Source organism: Papio anubis, chromosome 8 (assembly GCF_008728515.1).
Source record: "Papio anubis isolate 15944 chromosome 8, Panubis1.0, whole genome shotgun sequence".
Taxonomy (NCBI): domain Eukaryota; kingdom Metazoa; phylum Chordata; class Mammalia; order Primates; family Cercopithecidae; genus Papio; species Papio anubis.
Window position 1 is genome coordinate 115,331,340 of NC_044983.1, and position 22,979 is coordinate 115,354,318.

At 41.4% G+C, this 22,979-nt stretch overlaps 1 protein-coding gene across 2 annotated transcripts in view; it reads left to right on the top strand.

Moving 5' to 3' along the window:
• The window catches only part of DEPTOR (DEP domain containing MTOR interacting protein), a 183,984-nt gene extending 168,692 nt beyond the window's left edge, over positions 1 to 15,292 (top strand). Inside the window, exon 9 of one of the 2 annotated variants that reach the window (XM_031669716.1) lies at positions 13,920 to 15,292. In XM_031669716.1, coding sequence (XP_031525576.1) covers positions 13,920 to 14,048 — 129 coding nt within the window. In that variant the 3' untranslated portion in view covers positions 14,049 to 15,292. Of the gene's footprint in view, positions 1 to 5,863; positions 6,390 to 13,919 lie in introns of those variants that run through there. The other variant, XM_031669717.1, reaches the window with a different exon arrangement.
• Positions 15,293 to 22,979: the final 7,687 nt, after the last annotated feature.

Sequence of the window (22,979 nt, forward strand, 5' to 3'; positions counted from 1 at the left end):
CAATATTTATTTAACATTCAGTGGTAATAAACACTGGGATTAGTGCTTAATTAGAGTTAATCCTCATAATAAACTTGATCCCCATTTTGCAGATGAGTAAATTATAACTCGGAGAATTTCTAGCTTGCCCAAAGTCATACAACTAATAAATTGTAAAGGTGGGAGTTAAAGCAATTTTTTATTGAACTATGTAGAAAATGTACAAATTATTTATACACATCTCCAGTTATTACAAAGTGAACTGCTAGGCCAGGCCTAGCTCACACCTGTAATCCCAGCACTTTGGGAGGCCAAGGTGGGTGGATCACCTGAGGTCAGAAGTTCGAGACCAGCCTGGCCAATATGGTGAAATCCCATCTCTAAAAAAAAATACAAAAGTTAGCTGGGTGTAGTGGCAGGTGCCTGTAATCGCAGTTACTTGGGAGGCTGAGGCAGGAGAATCGCTTGAACGAGGGAGGTGGAGGTTGCGATGAGCCGAGATTGTGCCACTGCACTCCAGGCTGGGCAACAGAGCAAGACTCCATCTCAAAAAACAAAAAAACAAAAACAAGCAAACAAAAAAACAAAGTGAACTGCTATTGTAAACACTACCGAGAAATTCTAAGATCATAGATTATTTGTATACTCTTGAACTTTACATAAATTAAGTATGCTAGAGTTATAGTATTGAGTACATATTTAGGAGTATAATTACTGGTCATAGATAATGTATACGTATTATATATCTAGAGTGATCTTCTGCCTAGCTGTCCTATGCTTTATTGAAAGTGGGACCAAACTATTAGGTCAAAATACTTGTTTATCTCTTGGATTCTGTGAGTTTTGTTTCATGTAATTTAGGGCTTTTTTGTTGGGTGCGTGTTATGTTTTTAATTTTCATATCCTTCTCATGGATTGGACCTTTTATCATTATAAAAGTTCTCTTTTCTGCAGCTGCCTTTATCATATGTCAAGTGTCTGTGTATGGGGTTTAGTTTCTGAATTTTCAATTCTGTTACATTCGTCTATCTGTCTATACCAATACTACACTGTCCTAAAATAATATAGCTTTATGATATATCTTTTGGCTTTTTTGTCTGTGTGTGGGCATGAGAGAGACTCTCATCTTACATTCTTTCATTTGTACTGTTCTGAACCTCAGTTTACATATCCAAAAAGAGTGTTTTCTTTGCAAATTTAATATAAACAAATGCCTGGTCTAGTTCTTATAAACAGTAAACCAAAGCTGTTGGTTGTTGTTAATAGTAAATGAGTTTTTCAATCGCTAACAAGTAGAAGTTATTTTTTTCACCTAAAATTTAAGAACTGAAATACACTTTTTTTTTTTTTTTGAGACAAGGCCTCATTGTGTTGCCCAGACTGGAGTGCAGCGGTGTGATATTAGCTCACTGCAGCCTCCGCCTCACTGATTTAAGTGAGTCTTGTATCTCAGCCTCCTGAGTAGCTGGCTAATAGCTGGGATTACAGGCATGCACCACCATGCCTGGCTAACTTTTTTATTTTTAGTAGAAATGGGGCTTCACCATGTTGGCCAGGCTGGTCTCAAACTTCTGGTATCAAGTGATCTACCCGCCTCAGCTTCCCAAAGTGCTGGGATTACAGGTGTGAGCCACTGTACCCGACCATGAACTGAAATATACTTTAAAGTTCCTAGTAAGTATAATTTTTTTCTGCCCAATTTATCAGATGGAGAACGAACGCTTTGCGAAGTGAAGTTGCATGTTCACAGCAGCTTAGCTCATGAAATCCAGGGCTGAGACCAGAGCTTATCTCCAGTCTCCTGATCCAGTGTTTTCTTCATTACCCTGTACTTAACTTTAGCCCTGGGGGAACCATCACTGAGGAGAGAAGAAGGAAGAGAATGAGAGTATTCCTGAAGATAAACCTTTTTTTTTTTTGAGACAGAGTCTCACTCTGTCACCCAGGCTGGAGTGCAGTGGCACAATCTGGGCTTACTGGAACCTCTGCCTCCCGGGTTCAAGCGATTCTTCTGCCTCAGCCTCCTAAGTAGCTGGGACTACAAGTGCATACCACCATGCCTGGCTAATTTTTGTATTTTTAGAAGAGACGGAGTTTCGCCATATTGGCCTTGCTGGTCTCAAACTCCTGACCTTGTGATCTGCCCGTCTCGGCCTCCCAAAGTGCTGGGATTACAGGCGTGAGCCACCGCGCCCAGCCAAAGATAAACTTCTTAAGGAATTCATTTTTGCTATGAAGGGTGCCCCCATTGGACATAGTAACATTCATGGTGTGTTGATTACCTCATACCGAATTTCTCACCCACCTACAGAAGACAGATGGTAAATTATTTAATCCTCTGCTGTCTTGTTTCTATTATGAACCTAAGATTGCAATAACAACAAAGAAGGAATGTGAGTGGAATGGGTAATGTCAGTTAAAGGCAGAGATTAGGGGATGCCATCAGTCACTGTGATGAATGGTGTGTGGGGGGAGCTTGCTGGCTGAAGCATTGTTACCATGGGTAATTATACACTTTATATTCATGTGTTATCCTTCCTCCTGGAATCTTTAAACTCTTCATCCAGGAGACACTAATCTTCACCCTATTATTACGTCCTAGTGTCACTCTAACAGAAGAACGGGGCTGCCAATAGGGAGAGGGAACTTTCTCCTTCTCCTCCAGGTTGTAAGAAACATGATTATTTGTTATTTGAACTCTGGCTGAAGAGAACACCCTATATGCCCCTGCCAGATATGGCCCAGGTGTAGAGATTAGTCCAGGTTATTGTTAAAAGAGTGAAAATGCCCCTGTCACATTCCCCATCATTTTCTTCCATCTATCAAGATGATGGCAATGGTGTTGGCAATGGTGGTGATAATGATGATTATCGAGTGAGCATTATTCCATTTTCAGGCATGATGGAAGGAAAAGTCAAATGCAATGTTCTTAAGAAATTTGGCTGGGCCCAGTGGCTCACATCTATAATCCTAGCACTTTGAAAGGCCGAGGTGGGTGGATCACTTGAGGCCAGGAGTTCGAGACCAGCCTGGGCAACATGGTGAAACCCATGTCTCTACTAAAATACAAAAAAATTAGCCAGATGTAGTGGTGCACACCTGTAGTCCCAGCTACTAGGGAGGCTGAGGAGTGAGAATTGCTTGAACCCAGGAGGTGGAGGTTGCAGTGAGCTGAGATTGTGCCACTGCACTCTAGCCTGGGTGACAGAACAATACTCTGTCTCAAAAAAAAAAAAAAAAAAAGGAAAAAAAAGAAATTCGCTATAGGCTGGCACAATGGCTCACACCTGTAATCCCAGCACTTTGGGAGGCCAAGGCAGGTGGATCACCTGAGCTCAGGAGTTCAAGAGCAGCCTGGGCAACATGCCAAAGCCCTGTCTCTACCAAACTTAGCTTGGCGTGATGGCACACGCCTGTGGTCCCAGCTACTCAGGAGCCTGAGGTAGGAGGATATAGCTTGAACCTGGGAGGCAGAGGTTTCAGTGAGCTGAGATCGCACCACTGCACTCCAACCTGTGTGACAAAGTAAGACCCTATCTCAAAAAAAAAGAGAGAAACAAATAAATAAATAAGAAGAGAAGAAAAGAAAAGAGGTGCTTAGACACCAGGCTAGGATGCTTATCTACGTGGTATCTGTGCCAATTTGGGGGAAGCTGATTATCCATTGCTCAGGGGGCAGAGTAGCCTAGGTCTTAAGTGTACAAGTTTCGAGTCAGATCCTGGTTTCACCACTTACTAACTCTGTGAACTTGGGCCAATTACTTTACTTTCTGAATCTACCCCCTCAATCGTGAGATGGAAATAAAAATAGTAGGACCTGCGTTGGGAATTTTTAGTGAAATTACACATGTAAACAGTTTTGGAAAATGGTTAGATGTTCTTATTAGCTATTATAGCATTGCTCATGCTGCCTGGCAAGTTGTGACCTAAGACGTCGTCTGGGGATATGAACTACTATGGTCTGAATGTTTACATCCCCTCCAAATTCATACGCTAAAATCCTAACTCTCAAAGTGATCAGGTATTAGAAGGCAGGGACTTTGGGAAATGCTGAGGTTGCTGGGTCAGAGCCCTCATGAGTGGAATTAGTGCCCTTATGAAAGTGGCTGGAAAGAGATTCCTTGCCCCTTCTACCATGTGAGGACATAGAAGGTGCCATCTACAAAGAGGCAGCCCTCACCAGACACCTGCCAGCGCCTTGATCTTGGACTTCACCAAGATATAGAAAAGGGAGAAGTAACTATTTATTGTTTATAAGCCACTCAGTTTATGGTATTTGATGTCTGTTGTAGCAGCCCAAACAGACGAAGACACGGATGGACCCAATGGCTAGGCTTCCTCAGGTGTAGAGGAGAAATAACAAATTATAAGAAGATAGTGCTTTATCTGAATGTGTATGACATTGCTTTCACAATCTGATATCAGGTTATGAAAATCAGATGTATGATTTAGAGTAAAGTTTAAAGAAATAGAAACAATCAGAATAATAACTTTTCTTTCAAAAATCTAAATTTCAACAGCTTTCAAATATTTCTTAATCTACTCATGATTTTTGTTGCTCTGCTTCACTCTCCGTCTTTTTCTTTTTCATGTTTTGGCTGCCAAAAAGCCTGAGTTCTTATTCTCAGGAGGTCTGATTATTATCTCCAATAATGGTACTAAACTTAGTCATTTTTTGTCCATCATTATTATTATTAGTGTTGAAGTTTAAAAAATAGCAAAATTTGGCTCTAAAAATGAAACAGACTTCCATCAAGTAATAATTTTATTGTTTTTTGTTTTTTGTTTGTTTGTTTTTTGTTTTTTGAGACAGAGTCTCACTCTGTTGCCCAGGCTGGAGTGCAATGGTACAATCTCGCCTCACTGCAGTCTCTGCCTCTCAGGTTCAAGCAATTCTCGTGCCTCATCCTCCCAAGTAGCTGGGACTACAGGCACACACCACCACACCTGGCTAATTTTTGTATTTTTAGTAGAGATGGGGTTTCCCCATGTTGGCCAGGCTGGTCTTGAACTCCTGACCCCAAGTGATCCGCCCGCCTCGGCCTCCCAAAGTGCTGGGATTACAGGCAAGAGCCACTATGCCCAACCTTTAGGCAAGCAATAATTTTAATAACTAAAACATCAGCCTTCTTCTTGCATGAGGCAGTTGATGCTCATGGTCAAAGAAGGCTCTCTTACAATACTAACAGGTATGGGATGAGCATTTAAACTAACTTTTGGTAGAAAAAATCCTAGCAGATAATTATCGGCACTGTTTCTCAATGTAGTTCTGTACACAAATCACCTGATATGCTCAATGAAATTGCAAATCTTGGGACATACCTCCAGAGGGTCTGATTTGGTAGGTCTTGGGTGAGATGTGAGAATTCATACTTAGAATGGGATCCCAAAGGTGACTCATATTTACACTACGGTTTGAGAGCTGCTTTTTTGTGTGTTTGGGTGTGCTTTTTCACTTGAGCAATTGAGCAGTGAAAATGGCTTTAATAATGTTAACCGAATGCATAGCTAGAACTTCTAACACGCAACTGTACTCCAAAAGTCTTCCTCATTAAGTGGTGCATTTCCTAATGTAAGTATTCCAGGGAGAAGGGCTGGATACCTAGTAGGGATGTGTAGGAAAGAATTCCACTTTTTATGGGAGTTGGATCAGGGTGATCTCTAGAACACAGATGAGTGCTCTACTTGATTAAGGTTTTAGTCATGGCTTGCTACTTAACATCTTGTTCTGCTTTCTGTATCATTTAATTGGCCAGCCTTTCCTACTCTACTAAGCAGATCTCAGCTCGCCCTGGTCATTTTCCACATCTATTTGTGTGTATCTTATCATTCTTTTCTGTCTGACTCTTTCTCTGTATTGTTAAATGTTTTATGTTATTTTCAGGGATAGTCAGAAGCAGCCTTCCCCTTCAATCCTTCGTTCTCCTTCAAGATCAGAAAGAAAAAAACAAGAAGGCATTGACATGAATGCAACAATTTCTGGGATGCAAATTTCTTGGTGAATACAGACTTCCATGGCAGTGAGAAGACAATTATGTAATCATAGGTGTAGTGTTTCTCCCCAAACTGACTCCCACTGTGGATGAAACAATCGAATCATTGTGATGGGACGCCAGCCTATAAGAACAAATGTGCAATTGAACAATCCCATGGGCACTCAATTTATCCAGAGGATTATCGTACATCTGCCAGGACTGGCGCAGGGAGAGGAATTGGAGGCAAGATTATTTAGTGAGTTTGGCTTACTATCAGGAGGAAGGCTGGAGTTCAGCCTAGGTATTTATCCCAACCTGATCACACCCTGAAATGTGCTGAGTCCTGCCTCCTGCTTCCTGTTAACTCTTACAAGGCTAACTTTGGTTCTTATAACTTTTTTTAAAAATTATTCAAACAGGGTCTCACTCTGTTGCCCAGGCTGGGGTGCAGTGGCACCATCTCAGCTCACTACAACCTCTGCCTCTTGGGTTCAAGCAATTCTTGGGTCTCAGCCTCCAGAGTAGCTGGGATTGCAGGCGTGCACCACCATGCCCAGCTGATTTTTGTATTTTTGCTAGAGATGGGGTTTCACCATGTTGGCCAGGCTGTCTTGAACTCCTGACCTCAGGTGATCCACCCACCTCGGCCTCCCAAAGTGTTAGGATTACAGGCTTGAGCCACCACGCCCAGCGGTTCTTAGAACTTTCCTCCACTGCCCACTTGCTTGGAGACATTACTTACCAAAGCTTCATATTACTTGTGAAAATTTTGTTCTTCCTTTTCATTAGAGAATTTGCCCCTTATCCCTTCATTTGAAAGTGAAGGTACTACCTCCTTGTGGGAGATGAGTTACAGAGCAGTTATGTGAGCTCATGATTGATCCCTTTTCCAAGAACTAGGGAAATGCAATCCCATCTTTGAAAACAGATCCGATAAAGATAATTATAAGGGGGAAAAAAAAAAGTATTGCAACCTTACTTGAACTCTTGTTACCACCAGTGGGTGGCACCTAAGTCACCCCACCTCAAGTAGAAGGCCTCCTAAGGTGGCCCCCCGCCATTCAGAGGTAGTCACGCGTTCTGTGTGTTTGTGCCTGTGTGCTTTTGAATACAGAGGAAAAATAATTTCCCTCAGGCTGAGTGCTTCCTGTGGTTACTCATAATGTGTGTTGATTTTCAACACATAGTGTACCATAGATGTTAATTGAAAATTCATCATAACTGAATGTGTTTCCTAGTAATACCTACATTTCTAGATCGTTTTGTACATTTTTACTAATAGGACATGGGAATTGCTGGAACCACAGCAGTTGTTCAGACCACTTAGGGAGAGATGACATCTTTCCTAACAGCCTAAATCTATTTTTATTTTATTTTTTATTTTTGAAACCGAGTTTCACTCTTGTTGCCCAGGCTGTAGTGCAATGACACTATCTTGGCTCACTGCAACTTCTGCCTCCCAGGTTCAAGCCATTCTCCTGCCTCAGCCTCCCAAGTAACTGGGATTATAGGCATGCACCACCATGCCTGGCTAATTTTTGCATTTTTAGTAGAGACAGGGTTTCACCATGTTGGGCCAAGCTGGTCTCGAACTCCTGACCTCAGATGATCCACCTGTCTTGGCCTCCCAAAGTGCTGAGATTACAGGTGAGAGCCACTGTGCCAGAGTATTTTTTATTTTTATTTTTTAAATTTATTTTATTTTATTTTGTCGAGGCAGAGGGTCACTCTGTTGCTCAGGCTGGAGTTCAGTGGTGCAATCTTGGCTCACTGCAAACTCTGCCTCCCAGATTCCAAGTGATTCTCCTGCCTCAGCCTCCCGAGTAGCTGGGATTACAGGTGTCCAACACCATGCTTGGCTAGTTTTTGTATTTTTAGTGGAGACTGGGTTTCACCATGTTGGCCAGGCTGGTCTAGAACTCTTTTTTTTTTCTGTAGGTAATTGGGGAATAAGTGATGTTTGGTTACATAAGTAAGTTCTTTAGTGGTGATTTGTGAGATTTTGGTGCACCCAACACCCGTGGTCTCGAACCCCTGACCTCAAATGATCCGCCTGCCTCAGCCTTTCAAAGTGCTGGGTTTACAGGCATGAGCCACCGTGACTGGCCCTAATAGCCTAAATCTAAAATTACTACCTTGAATATTAACATGATAAATATTTTGAAGGCATTGTTTTTTGCCTTATTCAAGGAAAAAGTTTGAAATAAGTATCTAAGTTTACATATTATTCAGAGTTTTTTAGTGACACAAAAAGCAACCCAAAACCTTAATTGAATAAAAAGCTTCTTAAGAAGCTGAAAGAAGCTAAACATCAACACTGTAAGATATTTGAGTGGACCTAGGGACTGATTAACAGTTAAAGAGAAGAAACGTTTGTCATCCACTATTCTGTGCATGCCTGAGAACTTGCATATACATATTGTACTTTATAAACTTGTACTCATGCAGAGCTGTGGAGTATGGAGGTCAGATTCCAGATGCAGCAGTTAGTCATGTGACCTTGAGCAAATAATTTAACCTCTCTGACATTTAGTTTGTTTATAAAGATTGCATTGGGGGCCAGCCATGGTAGCTCACACCTGTAATCCCAGCACTTTAGGAGGCTGAGGTGGGTGGGTCACCTGAGGTCAGGAGTTCAAGACCAGCCTGGCCAACATGGTGAAACCCCGTCTCTACTAAAAATACAAAAATTAGCCGGGTGTGGTGGTGTGTGCCTGTAATCCCAGCTACTTGGGAGACTGAGGCATGAGAATCATTTGAACCCAGGTGTAGGAGGTTGCAGTGAGCCAAAATCCTGTCATTGCACTCCTACCTGGGAGACAGAGCAAGACTCTGTCTTAAAAAGAAAGATTGCATTGGGGATGGTGGGTTGCCAGTGACAGAAATCAGCTAACCTAACAAAAAAGAAAAAAAAAGAAAACGATTAGAAAGATATTAAGTACGTAAAACAAACAAAGGCAGATCCAGAGAACCAGGTAGATCCAGAAAACCAAGCTTTTTTTTTTTTTTTTGAGGTGGGATTTTGCTCCTGCCTCAGCCTCCCAAGTATCTGGAATTACAGGCATGCACCACCATACCCAGCTAATTTTTTGTACTTAGTAGAGACGGGGTTTCACCATGTTGGTCAGGCTGGTCTTGAACTCCTGACCTCAGGTGATCCACCCCCTCAGCCTCCCAGTGTGCTGGGATTACAGTCATGAGCCACCGTGCCTAACCTGGAGAACCAAGCTTGATAAAGGACAGGAACCAAGGCAGATTTGGGGACCCAAATACCAGAGGAAATGAACTTTCCTGTGTTAGCTCCACAGTCCGTGGTCCAGGAGACAGAGTCTGATTGGCCAAGCTTGGGGTCAGGTGACCCTGTGAATGGGGGAGGGCAGGGCATGTTGGTTGACATTCCTATCCTTACTACCCACAGCAGAGGAAAGGTGATACCTGAAAAGGATATGAAGTCAGTTGTAGTGAAACGAAGCTGGATAACCAAAAACCAATAGATGTCACCATATGACTTTTAGGACAGTTTTTATTAAGTGTGTAAAGTACTTGGATTGGCACTTGAGAAATAATAGATTTTTCAATATATGACTGAATCGATTGAGAGGTTACCTGCTGTTTTGAAAAGGATCCTGCCTGTCATACTCTGCCTCCTAAACTAAATTGTAAGCTTCATGAAGGCAAAGATGCTGGTATTTATTAGATTGGTGCAAACGTAACTTGCAATTGCTTTTGCACCTACCTAATAAATCTTTAAGTTCTCCACACATTAGTTGGTATAAGATGTTGTGGGCTTTTTCTCCAGAACACCTGTGACAGAGGGTCTTCACCTGATAATCTATACGCCTAGAGATGTGCTCAGGTAGCAGCACAAATAAGAAGGTTTGTGGGAAATGAGCAGTTCACGGTGCGCTTGCTCTGATGCCACTCTTGACGGACTGCTCTGGACAGCATGTGGGAATGCAAGGGAGTGAGGCTGTCTTTATGCCTAGGGTAGCCTTGAAGCACCTTACTTTATGAAAGACTGCATTCGTCACAAACTTTGGCATTTGAGAAATGTGTGTGTGCATGCACTTACACAACAAAAACAAGAAATGACCGTTTTCTGTTTTTCTAATTTTTTAAATTTTTTTTAGGCAGGATCTCACTTTGTCACTCAGGCTGGAATGCAGTGGCATGATCTTGGTTCACTGCAGCTTCAACCTTCTGGGTTCAAGCGATACTCTTGCCTCAGTCCCCCAAGTAGCTGGGACTACTGGCGGGTGCCACCACACCTGGCTGATTTTTTATTTTTATTTTTTGTAGAAACAGAGTTTCGCCATGTTGCCTAGGCTGGTCTCGAACTCCTGAGCTCGAGTGATCCGCCTGCCTTGGCCTCCCAAAGTGCTAGGATTGCAGACGTGAGCCACTGCGCATGCCCGGCCTGTTTTTCTAAAATTAAATTCAGTTGAAGTGACCATCACCAAGCTTCATGACAAGTTCAAGTTCAATGTCAGATCATTTTGGTGTCCCTTGCCTGTGTCCTTCCCACTTGAGATCATGTGCACCACACCCCACCCCAGCCCCCATCCCAGGGCTTATAGGCAGTCCAGTGAAATGAACCCTGACCAGTATTAGTGACTGGTGCCCCTGGCCCTTGGCCAAACAGCCCTGCTGACTGCCCTTTTCCTACCCCTGAACACCTGGGTAAAGGTCCTGCGCAGAGGTTACCTGGTACTCATCCTCCCACACATACAGCCTTGACGATCCTAGCTTTTGAGGCCTCTAAGAGCTCCTCAGTCAAGAGGTACACAGGACCCCATCTTGAAGCAAACCAGCCTCTCCCTTCTGTCTACAAGGATCTACCCACTGTTAGCATCAGGGCCCTCTTCCCTTCAATGTTTATTGTTTTGTTTTGTTTCATAATTTAACTAAGAGCTTTATGGAGGTATAGTTCACATACCATGCAATTTTTCCATGTAAACTGTAGAATTCAGTAGTTTTTAATATATTCACAGAGTTATGTCACTATTACAGCAATTTTAAAGCATTTTTATCACCCCTAAAAGAAACCCTGTACCCATTACCAACCACTTACATGCCTCACCCCACCACCCCTGCTCCCAACCCTAAGAAATCAAAAATCTATTTGCTGTCTCTGTGGATTTGCCTATTCTGGACATTTCATATAAATGGGCTCTTACACTCTATGGTCTATTCTGATTGGCATCTTTTACTTAGCATAATGTTTTCAGGGCTCACCCATGTTGTAGCATGTTGTATATTCCACTTTATGGCTGAATAATATTCCACTGTACGGATATACTGAATTATATTTCTCCTTTCATCTGTCTTTTAAAATTTTTTAAAACATATATATGTTTTTATATATGTTTTTTAACATATATATGTTAAAAACATATATATAACAATATATTATATATTTTTATGCAAAGATTTTCTAAATTTTATTTTAATTTTTGAAATGAAGTTTCACTGTTGTTGCCCAGGCTGGAGTGCAATGGTGTGATCTCGGCTCACTACAACCTCCACTTCCCGGGTTCAAGCAATTCTCCTGCCTCAGCCTTCCAAGTAGCTGGGATTACAGGCACCCGCCACCATGCCCAGCTAATTTTTTTGTATTTTTAGTAGAGATGGGGTTTCACCATGTTGACCAGGCTGATCCACCTCAGGTGATCCACCTGCCTCGCCCTCCCAAAGTGCTGGGATTACAGGCATGAGATACTGCACCTGGCAGATTTTCTAAATTTTAAATGCTGATCAATTAAAACAAACACAATGTGTGACAGAGGACACAAAATTGTGGTTAAGACTAAATGCTGAGTCCAGGTGCGGTGACTGACATCTATAATCCCAGCACTTTGGGAGGCCAAGGTGGGAGGATCACCAGAGGTCAAGAGTTCAAGACCAGCCTGGCCAACATGGCAAAACCCCGTCTCTACCAAAAATACAAAAAATTAGCTGGGCGTGGTGGCACACACCTGTAATCCCAGCTACTCAGGAGGCTGAGGTGGGAGGATGGCTTGATCCTGGGAGATGGAGGAGATCGTGCCACAGCATTCCAGCCTGGGCAACAGAGTGAGACTCCATCTCAAAAAAAAAAAAAAGAGTAAATGCTGAATGTGATCCCTGAGAGATGCGGAGACATGACTAATCTCAGGGAGTCTTCAAAGGGTCAGCTGGAGGGGACACTCACCTGGCAACTCCTGCCCTCTTATTTGGCAGTGCAAAAAGGCTCTTCATCTTTTTGGAGAAGGAAATCCCTGTATCTATGGAAAAGACAAGGGATTTGAAAGGCCCAAGTCTAGAGTCTAAAGCTCTGGATTGGGAAGGAGGTGAAATTCTTCTCATTCTTTGGCTCATGAGTCTGCTGCAGCAGGAAAAAAAACAAACCCCAGGCTGATGCCTACATCAAATTACTGCTAAATTGTCCTGCAAATTACTGTAGCCTAGTTCAGGATAGATTGTGACCTGCTAGCGTGACCTTGATTATGACTGTGACCTCCACCACGGTTGAAAACTGCTGATTTTGTATAAGATGTGCCCTGAGGCCGGGCGTGGTGGCTCAAGCCTGTAATCCCAGCACTTTGGGAGGAAGAGGCGGGCGGATCACTTGAGGTCAAGAGATCGAGACCATCCTGGCCAACACGTTGAAACCCGTTGGTGAAACCCGTCTCTACTGAAAATACAAAAAGTAACCAGGCGTGGTGGCGGACACCTGTAATCCCAGCTACTCGGGAGACTGAGGCAGGAGAATTGCTTGATCCGAGGAAGTGGAGGTTGCAGTGAGCCGAGATCGCGCCACTGCACTCCAGCCTGGGCGACAGAGTGAGACTCTGTCTCAAAAAAAAAAAAAAAAAAAAAGATGTGCCCTGAATCCGTGAAGACAAATTTGTGGAACCAAGAAAGAGAAACAGTAATAGTGTGATCTTATGTGGAGAAAACACCCTCGTCATGTAGGTTGGGGAATGGAAAGTATCTAAGTTTATGACAGCAACAGCAAGTGTTTATTGAGTAAATAAGCAGTCTCTGTACTACTGCCCACTTTTCATTTTGTTTTGCCCGTGACCATGAAGGAAGTGGGTATTTTTTAAAAGGAAAGAAATTAATAGAACTCAGCATCGGTGTAGTGCTTGGTGTTTGCAAAGAGGTTTCAAATGCATCTCACAGTCTGAGCCTGTGAGAATAGGCGTTTTTACCTGTTTTACAAATGAGGCATTTATATCATTGAGACATAGAAGAGGAGAAATTACTTGATTAAGGTATTCCACCAAAAGGACCTATAACTTATATCTGTATCTTTGATTCTAAGTACCCCATCTTTTCCACAGTGACAGTGCTTTCCAATCCTCTCTCCAGTACTCTCCAATTTTGTTGTATCTAAGTAAAAAGTATAGATATTTTTGAACTTAATACCATGTTTAAGTTTATATTGATATTCCCCACATAGAAAACAATAAAAGGAAATGATGGTTCCCAAGGTGTTTTGGTATTTTTTACATTCTTTGGTTGAGTCTCAACACCAATAATTAATAATTGGGAGCAAGTGTGCCTGTGAATTACTGCAAGTAGAAACTCTATATATGTCATTAATTCTTACAACAGTCTTACAAGGTAGGTATTACTCATTATTATTATTAATTCCTATTTTAGGGTTGAGGGAAATAAAGCTCAGAAATTTAAATACCTAGCTAAAGCTAGTATGTTTCTGAGTTAGGATTTAAGCCCAATTTTGTAAAACACTAAGATGATTTATTATTATTATTATTATTATTATTATTATTATTATTATGCTGCCTTCCAGAAAACGTGTAGCTCCTTGGAAGTTATTGAATTTTGGAGTCGTCAGCTGGATACATTTGGATATTTTAAGAATGAAGTTACCTGCTAGGACTACACACCGTCTTTATTAAAGCTTTGTGCAAAACCAGGTGCTACAGTAGATGCTCTTTCTTTGCATCTTTCCTTTAGGTCTGTCAGTTTGTCGTCTCTGTCAATGGGCTTAACGTCCTGCACGTAGACTACCGGACCGTGAGCAATCTGATTCTGACGGGCCCACGGACGATTGTCATGGAAGTCATGGAGGAGTTAGAGTGCTGAGCTTCTGGGCCTCCCAGCCCTCCAGCGGCCTGTGGGTGATCGAAGCCAGAATGACACAAAGCAATGCAATGGCAAGATTGCCATGCAAATGGATGGTTTTGGACATACGAATCTTCTCCGCACATACATGTCTAAAGTTGAGTTTTATACACTGAATGTGGAAGAACCGGGTATCATATCTTTTTAAAAAAATGTCAGTGTAGAAAACATTTGGGAAACCGTTTTCCTACATGATAGAACTGCCTTACTAGATTTCTATTTGTAGTTCTCATTCATTGTTTTTTATCTTAGTTTGCATTGTTTTGTATCTTAGTGTGTTGAAATGCTTCTCTAGCACAAACAGCCACATCTAAAGTCCCCTTCCTCAGAGTCAATAGAGTAGTTGTTAAAGGTTTTAAATTGTACTTTCTCCAAAATTAGCATGCAACTATTTAATAGGGAATCTAGATTTCCCCAAGATTCAAATCAAAGCAACATTTAAAGGAATAAGACCTGCTCACTAGCATTTTCAAGGGGATTCTAAAGCATTCAAGTGCTTAAAAGCCATAAAAGATGACTTCTTAATTCCTGCCTTTAGTGTCAACTTTTAAGTTAATACAGGTTTCAATTGTGGCATTAGCAAAAAAAAAAAAAAAAAGGAAACAAACAAAAAAAACTTTGTGATGCTATGGGTGGGGGTAGTTAGGGAGAGACTACATAAAATTGTGTGCCCCTATTTTCTTTCTGATCCTAAATCATTTTGTTTTATAAATCAGCTATAGCATCTTTCTAGAATTAATCCTGAGTATGTTGAATGTTAAAATAGAGAAGTTTGTATATACACATTATTAAAAATCAACCCTTCTGGCAAGATTTCACTTTGAAGGTGTCTGTTTTTAAAGGAAGTCTAAAACTTTGCTGATACGTGATAAAACTTGAACTCTAAGTTGTCTCCTTAGCCTGAATTTTTACTAGCTTTCTAGGGTAACATATTCTAAGGACATGACATGCTGCTTATTTGGGGGGATTATTTTTCACCAAAATGATCATCTTGTGTTGTAACTTTTCAGCTCACTTGTATATATGCATGTTTTCATTTTTGGTCTAGAAAATAGTGCATTTTGGGGCTTGGTGTGCAGAGGAAATTCCTCAAAGTGCCAAATTAGGGAGTCAGGGAATAGTAAATTCTTCATTCCAAATAATGGATCTGAATTATGAGGTTAATTTTTTATCATGCATTAACAAAATAAAATATGAGAATTGTACCACAGTCATTTTTTTCATTATGTTATCATAATGTATACGTACTGGCGGAATGGACCTACCATGCTAAATATGTTATATATATATATTTCTGGTAATCCAACTTTTCTGATTTGTAGCTTTAGTCAAGAATAGGATTTTGGAGTGACAGAGAATGTCTTAACAGTAATACTGTTGATATACATTTGAGAAATACTGTCACCTCTGTGTGGGTGTGCGTTTGTATGGTATGGCAGACTGTGCATTTAATATATATGATATCCTTTAACTCTCATTACAACCTTGCAAGGTAGATATTAGCATCCACATTTTTCAGATGTGGAAGGTAAGTCTGAGCAAGTTTTAAAATGGTCTGTAAATTCACACGGCTGCAGGAACTACTAAGTGAAATAGACTGACTGTAAACACAGTTTAACGCTAAATCCCGTGTTACTCCCCTCAACTTTTCCTCATTTAAGGACCTTATATTGAGGGTTTATTCTGAGCCAGGCTCTGTGCTAAGACTTTACGCCATTTGTCCTTATTGACCTATGAAGTCAATACGGTCATTATCTCCATTTTACAAATGAGGAAACTGACTTGTAAAGTGGTTAGTCATATGCCCAAGGCCACAAAACTAATAAAGTGGGAACCTTTACCACTGGCTTAAAAAATTTTTTATAGCATCTTTAAAAGATGAGTCTTAAATGCTTTCTGTGCTCAGGTATTCATTAAGTGACAAAAGAAGAAGGAACACCTTTCGAGAAATGGTATCTCCTTTTGAGAAATGGTGTCTTCTTCTTGCCTGCTTTACCCATTATCTTGGACCCTGGCATAATAGAACTTCCCTTTACCCAACCCTAAGCACCAGAGAGGCATCTCTCTGTATCTATTGCACACAAATCTCCTCTTGGCCGTGAGGAAGGAAGGAAAGAAGGGAGAGAGGATTTCCTTCTTTGGTTCCCTTCACCCTAGGTTCAAAAGCCAAAGGTCATGGGAGCTTTCCCTTAGCTACTCCTCCAGCCCACCCCTGACATCTTGACATAGCAATTAAAATGACTACCCTTACTTCCCTGGGGACCCTGTCTCACTCCCTCCAGCCTTTGCACACATACTTTCTTCTTCGTGGAAAGAAGAATGTTCTGTCTTACTGTTTCGTGGAAAATTCTTTCTTCATGTAAATTCCCTTTAGAAATTGTCTCCTCTGAGAAGCCTTCACCGGCTCACCAGTTCTAGGATTGATGCCTCTTCTCTAAATTTACATGGATCCTTAAGTCCTCCCTGTGCCCCATTAGAGCACTGATGACATTTACTTTGAAATTCCCCTGTTGCATGTCTGTTTGCCTAAGTAGACTCTAAGCATCTGCAGAACAGGGGCTGTGTCTTAGTATCCAGGGTATTTTCTTCACCTAGCACAATTCCTGCCACAGAGTAGTGTGTCAGCTCTCCACTGTTGTCTAAAAACCCACCTCAAGGGTGGGGCGCAGTGGCTCATGCCTGTAATCCAGCACTTTGGGAGGCTGAGGCAGGTGGATCATTTGAGGCCAGGAGGTCAAGACCAGCCTGGTCGACATGGCGAAACCATGTCTCTATTAAAAAATAGAAAAATTAGCTGGGTGTTGTGGCATGCACCTGTAATCCCAGCTACTCAGGAGGCTGAGGTGGGAGAATCGCTTGAACTCATGAGGCGGAGGCTGCAGTGAGCCAAGATAGTGCCATTGCACTCCAGCTTGGGCAATAGAGTGAGAGTCCAACTCAAAAAAATAAATAAGTAAATAAAAAATAAAAACCCAGCTGGGCACAGTGGCTCATGCCTGTAATCCAAGCACTTTGGGAGGCCGAAGTGGGTGGATCACTTGAGGTCAGGATTTCGAGACCAGCCTGGCCAACATGGTGAATCCCCATTTCTACTAAAAATACAAAAAATGAGCTGGGCGTGGTGGTGCATGCCTGTAATCCCAGCTACTTGGGAGGCTGAGGTGGGAGAATTGCTTGAACCAGGAGGTGAAGGTTGCAGTGCGCCAAGATTGTGCCACTTCACTCCAGACTGGGCAACAGAGTGAGACTCTGTCTCAAAAAAATAAATAAATAAAAATAAAAAAATAACAACAAAAACACATCTCAAATCATGACTTAAAAAAAAAAAAAAAACCCACCTCCAATAATGGCCTTTAGCAACACCATTTATTTGCTTATAATCCTGTGGGCTGGCAATCTGGGCAGAGCTCTGCCGGTGTGATCCACCACTGCTACATGGGTGCCAGTTGGGACTCCACACACCTTTGTGGTTAGTGAGCAGATTGGTTGGAGGCTGATTGACCTTGACTGGCCTCATGTTTGTGTCTCAAAGTTGGCTGGGGCTGTCAGCTGAGATTCCTTAGTTCTACTCCCCATGGCCTTTCCCCATGGCCAGCCCAGGCTGAGATCTGAGATTGAAGAGGGTGAGAACAGAAAGTACAAGGTCTTCTCTTGACTTGAAAGCTAGTCCAGAATCAAGGGAAATAAAGCCCACCTTTTGATGGAAGGAGCTTCAAAGAATTTGTAGTCATTTCCAATCCACAAAGAGTAGGTACTCACTATTTGTTGAATAAAGTCCTAAGAGTAGGTACACACTAAGCGTAGGTACCCACTATTTGTTGAATAAAGCCCTATCGAAAGCTTTTTAGCTATCCAGATGCAAATTACTGGCCAATCTTTGGACAGAATTATAAAATTCTACCAAATTACTTGTACTTGTAAAATTCTACCAAATTACTGGCCAACTTTTGGGTAGAATTGTAAAATTAAGTTGTGAATAAAGCTTATTGCCTAATAAGAACTTCCAAGTCAGAGAATCCCAAAATGATTGTGCTACACAGGGCCACATAGAGCACAGCTTTGTCTTTTTTATTTTTTGAGATGGAGCCTCGCTCTGTTGCCCAAGCTGGAGTGCAGTGGTGCAATCTTTGCTCAAGGCAACTTCTACTTCCCAAGTTCAAGCAATTCTGTTTGAGCCTCCTGAGTAGTGGGACTACACGCATGTGCCACCATGCCCCATTTTGCATTTTTAGTAGAGACGGGGTTTCACCAGGTTGGCCAGGCTGGTCTCTAACTCCTGACCTCAAATGATCTGCCTGCCTTGGCCTCCTATAGTGCTGGGATTATAGGCATGAGCCACCATGCCTGCCTGCTTCGTCTTTTCACTGGGCTAATGAAGATACAGGTGTGGAATGGTTTCATGGCATGCCCAACCTCATGAGGCTTGTTGGATCAGAGCCTGTGCCAGATGCCAGTCTTCTGCCTTCCAGTCTTATAGTTGTTACACTATAGCCTTCTGCAGTGGATGGTAATGTGGCCAAAATAAGCCTTTGGTTTTGGAGTATTCATAAGCTGAAAGTGGGGCCATGTACCTTGACGCTGGGGGAATATATTTTAATTGACTCAAGCCTTTCGTTGCTGAATATCTTTTTTAAAAAAAAAGTATTTTGCCTGATATTTTCACAATTGTTCTGCTTGAAATGTAAAATTCCAGTTTCTAAATGTAATACCAAGATTTATCCTAAATTAACAATAAGCAGTGTTTCTAATAGCTTTTATTTCATATATATGTGTGTGTGTATAATCTTCAAATAGGAAAGTGTATTGTGCATGAGGTTTCACTCACTGAGAACCTCTGAAATGTTTTATTTGCCCCCTTTAAAAGAAACCGTGATTTCCAGGCATTTGTGTTTATGTTTTTGCTATGGAGATGAAAGTAGTTTCTGTTTCTTCATTAGCATAGGATGTGCACATTGAAAGCCCTGTTCCCTTGTAGAAAGAAAAATGCTGTTGCCTTTTGGGTTGATTCTATTGTCTGATGTTTTATTAATCTCTGTGAAATAATTGTGTAAATTAATATAGAGACTAGTTGAGAAACGGTGGATAACATGAAGAAGATACCCATTTTTGCATAGATCAGATGTGATCAACTTCACACTATCATGTGAAAGGTGGCTGCATCGGAGAGACAGGAATTAATATTAAAAATGTTTTCTATTCAGACTGATATCTTACATTTCCAAATATTATTTTCTTTTGAATATGCGGTATAAGTAATCTGCTGTAAGTCCTATTTTAGGTTGGGTGCAGTGGCTTACGCCTGTGATCCCACCATTTTGGGAGGCTGAGACCAGGAGTTTGAGACCAGCCTAGGCAACAGAGTGAGACTCCATCTTTACAGAATGTAAATAATTAGCCAGGCGTGATGGCATACGCCTGTAGTCCTAACTGCTTGGAGGCTGAGAAGGGAGGATAGCTTGAGCCTGGGAGGTTGAGGCTGCAGTGAGCTGTGATCACACCACTGCACTTCAGCCTGGACAATAGAGCAAGACACTATCTTGAAAAAAATAAAAAGACCAGTTTTAAACTGATGATATTAACTATTCTCTCCTGTTGACTATTAATCTTGTTTCATTTTTATTATAAATAAATCAGAATGACTAAAACATTTCAATTTTGCTAGTTGACTGAAATGTATTGATGTAGTTGGCCATGGTTTTACTCACTTAAGGCAGAATTTCAGGTGTAACATGTTTTTTCTTCAGGTCAGTACCAAAAGGACAAATCTACCATGTACCAAAATGAAACTTGTCATCAAAGACAGCATATGGTATTGTCAAATGCATTAATAAATAATAAAGATACTTAATATATATCTTTATTTTAAAATTATGTTGAGATTTACTTGCTTCTCTTATGAAAATGTATACCATAATACTTAAAATTATTGTATGAAAACACATAGGTGTATAGCGTGAAATAAATGCTTACTTTTTTTTTTTTTGAGATGGAGTCTTGCTCTGTCACTAGGCTGGAGTGCAGTGGCATGATCTCGGTTCAGTGCAATCTCCGCCCCCCGGGTTCAAGCAATTCTCCTGCCTCAACCCGTTGAGTAGCTGGGACGCACCACCACGTCCAGCTAATTTTTTGTATTTTTAGTAGAGACAGGGTTTCACCATGTTGGCCAAGATGGTCTCGATCTCTTGACTTTGTGATCTACCCTCCGCGGCCTCCCAAAGTGCTGGGATTACAAGTGTGAGCCACTGCAGCTGGCCCACATTTTTTAAAACAATGACTTTAGGGTTTCAGATTTTCCTGTCTTTCAAAACAAATTAGCCATTTTTTATCCTAAGAAAGGGTTGCATTATAAAGCTGACCTACTACTAGCTTATCAGAAAAAACACATGGGTCTCATATCTGATTCTCCTATGTAGCCAAAAGTGCCATTTGTAAGTCTACTTAATGATGGATATTTTCTGAAGATCTTTTGCCTGGAAAACAAATAGTGCATTAAAAAGCTTTTTTGGTACTCTGCTGGATTCAGAATTATTTTCTCCCTACCTAGGTCAGTATTGATGGGTATAACAGAATATTCTATGTGGAAAAATACTGTGTGATTGTCTGCTACTCTGGGAGAATGTTAAATTTTTTCCCGATATTTCATGTGTGTATGGGTTACTGTAAAGTATTGGGGTGAGAGGTTATTCAGACTACACTCAACATTAACCAAAAATATTTTTGAACTTTCTGTAATTTATTCACTCACTCATTCATTCTTTCATTCAGGAAACCTTACTGAGGACTGGGGTTGTGCTGGACATTGTATACAGGCACTATGAATAAAAAATGAGTAGACATGCCCTTGGACCCAGATAATCCTTCAAGAGTCACCTTTTAGCCTGAATCCTAGAATTCTCCACATATAGGAGGAAATAAAAAATCATGGTGTTAAAACAGGTGGCTTAATGCTAGAAACCTCTATCCAACCCGAGCACCAGAATACAGATAATAATTTACACTTACCTGTATTCTTTTTCCCAGCCACTTTTCCTCATCCAAGGAAAACACAGTGATGAACATTGAGTTTATAAGTTTCTTGCTTTTTTTGTTCCTAAGGGTTGTTTATGTTTTTACAAAATGAACTTCGTTAAAACAGCACCAAGTTTTATATAATCTTCTAGGACTTGGTTGTTTTCATCCAGTATTAGTATTATTAAGTTTTTTTCAGATGTTTGTGTATAGTTGTGATTCATTCATTTATCACAGCTTCATAAATTTCCAGACCACCAATTATTTATCTGTTTTCTTGTCTATGGGCTTTTGGGTGGTTTCCATTTTTGTTGTCATAAGTGGGGTTACTGTGAACATTCTCATAGCATCTCCCGGGGGTCCAAGTGAAGGAGTTTCCCTTAGGAATCCACTTAAGAGAAAAATTGCTGAGTCGTAAGGAATGTGAATGCTCAGCTTTACAAAGTCACATCTAACTAGCCTCCAAATTGGTTGAAGTAAAACATAAAAGTGATGCATAGGCTGGGCGCGGTGGTTCATGCCTGTAATCCCAGCACTTTCGGGAGGCCTCAAGTGACTCAGGTGGGTCGCTTGAGGTCAGGAGTTCGAGACCAGCCTGGCCAACAGGGTGAAACCCCGTCTCTATTAAAAATACAAAACTTAGCCAGATGTGGTGGCGGGCGCCCGTAGCCCCAGCTATTCGGGAGGCTGAGGCGGGAGAATCGCTTGAACCCAGGAGGCAGAGTTGCAGTGAGCTGAGATCGCACCACTGTACTCCAGCCTGGGCGACAGAGTGAGACTCCATCTAAAAAAATTAAAAAGTGGGGGTGGGGGAAGATGTATAGTAATCAATATCTTCTCCAACACTTGAGATTTGAAACTTCTTAATTTTGATCAAACGGGTGTTTATTTTGTCATTGATACTAAGGATTCTACATTGTTGCAAAGCTAGTAAACTTGAAAGCACAGAAACCCTAAGAAGTAGTTTGCCATCCTAACTTACTACATCACTGTCTTTATAATATTCAGGATGTCTTGAAACATTTATCTTACAGCTCTGTGACTAGAGTGAGGCCATGATTATTAGGAATTGGTGTGACATATTCAGGAACATGCAACAAATGATTTATTAAGTGCCTGCTATGACCAGTCACTTAATGTTTGGCCAACAGCAGTAAGTAAGACAGATCCCTTTCTTTATGAAGTTTGCATATTATTGGGGGAGACAGACAATAAGTATGTTATATAAATAAAATAATTAATTTTAGACAGGGGTAAGTGCTAAGGAGTAAATGAATCCAAATGAGTGATAGAGAATGACCAGGCTTCATCTGAGAGGTGAATGAAAAACGGGGCTTCCGGGTCTCTGATTCCAACAAGGCACCATTCACATTACAGTCTATAAGAACCGCACCTTCTGAGTTATGGAGGGCAACAGCCCTGAGCAAAAGCCTCTGCAAACCTGATGTTCTGAGTTAATGTCTAAAATATGGGAATGAGCCAGCCCTAGAGAAATCTGGAAGAAGAGCACTGCAGGCAGAGAAAACAGGAAGTCTAAAGGAACCAAGAGTATAAAGGTCATTGTGGTTACGAGCGTGGGCTCTGAGAACATAAAGTCCAGGTTCAGGCCAGGCACGGTGGCTCACACCTGTAAACTATGGGAAGCTGAGGCGGGTAGATCACCTGGGGTCAGGAATTCGAGACCAGCCTGGCCAACATGGTGAAACCCCATCTCTACTAAAAATACAAAAATTAGGCCAGGCATGGTGGCTCTCACCTGTATTCCAAGCACTTTGGGAGGCCGAGGTGGGTGAATCACGAGGTCAGAAGTTTGAGACCAGACTGGCCAACATGGTGAAACCCCGTCTCTACTAAAAATACAAAAAATTAGCTGGGTGTAGTGGC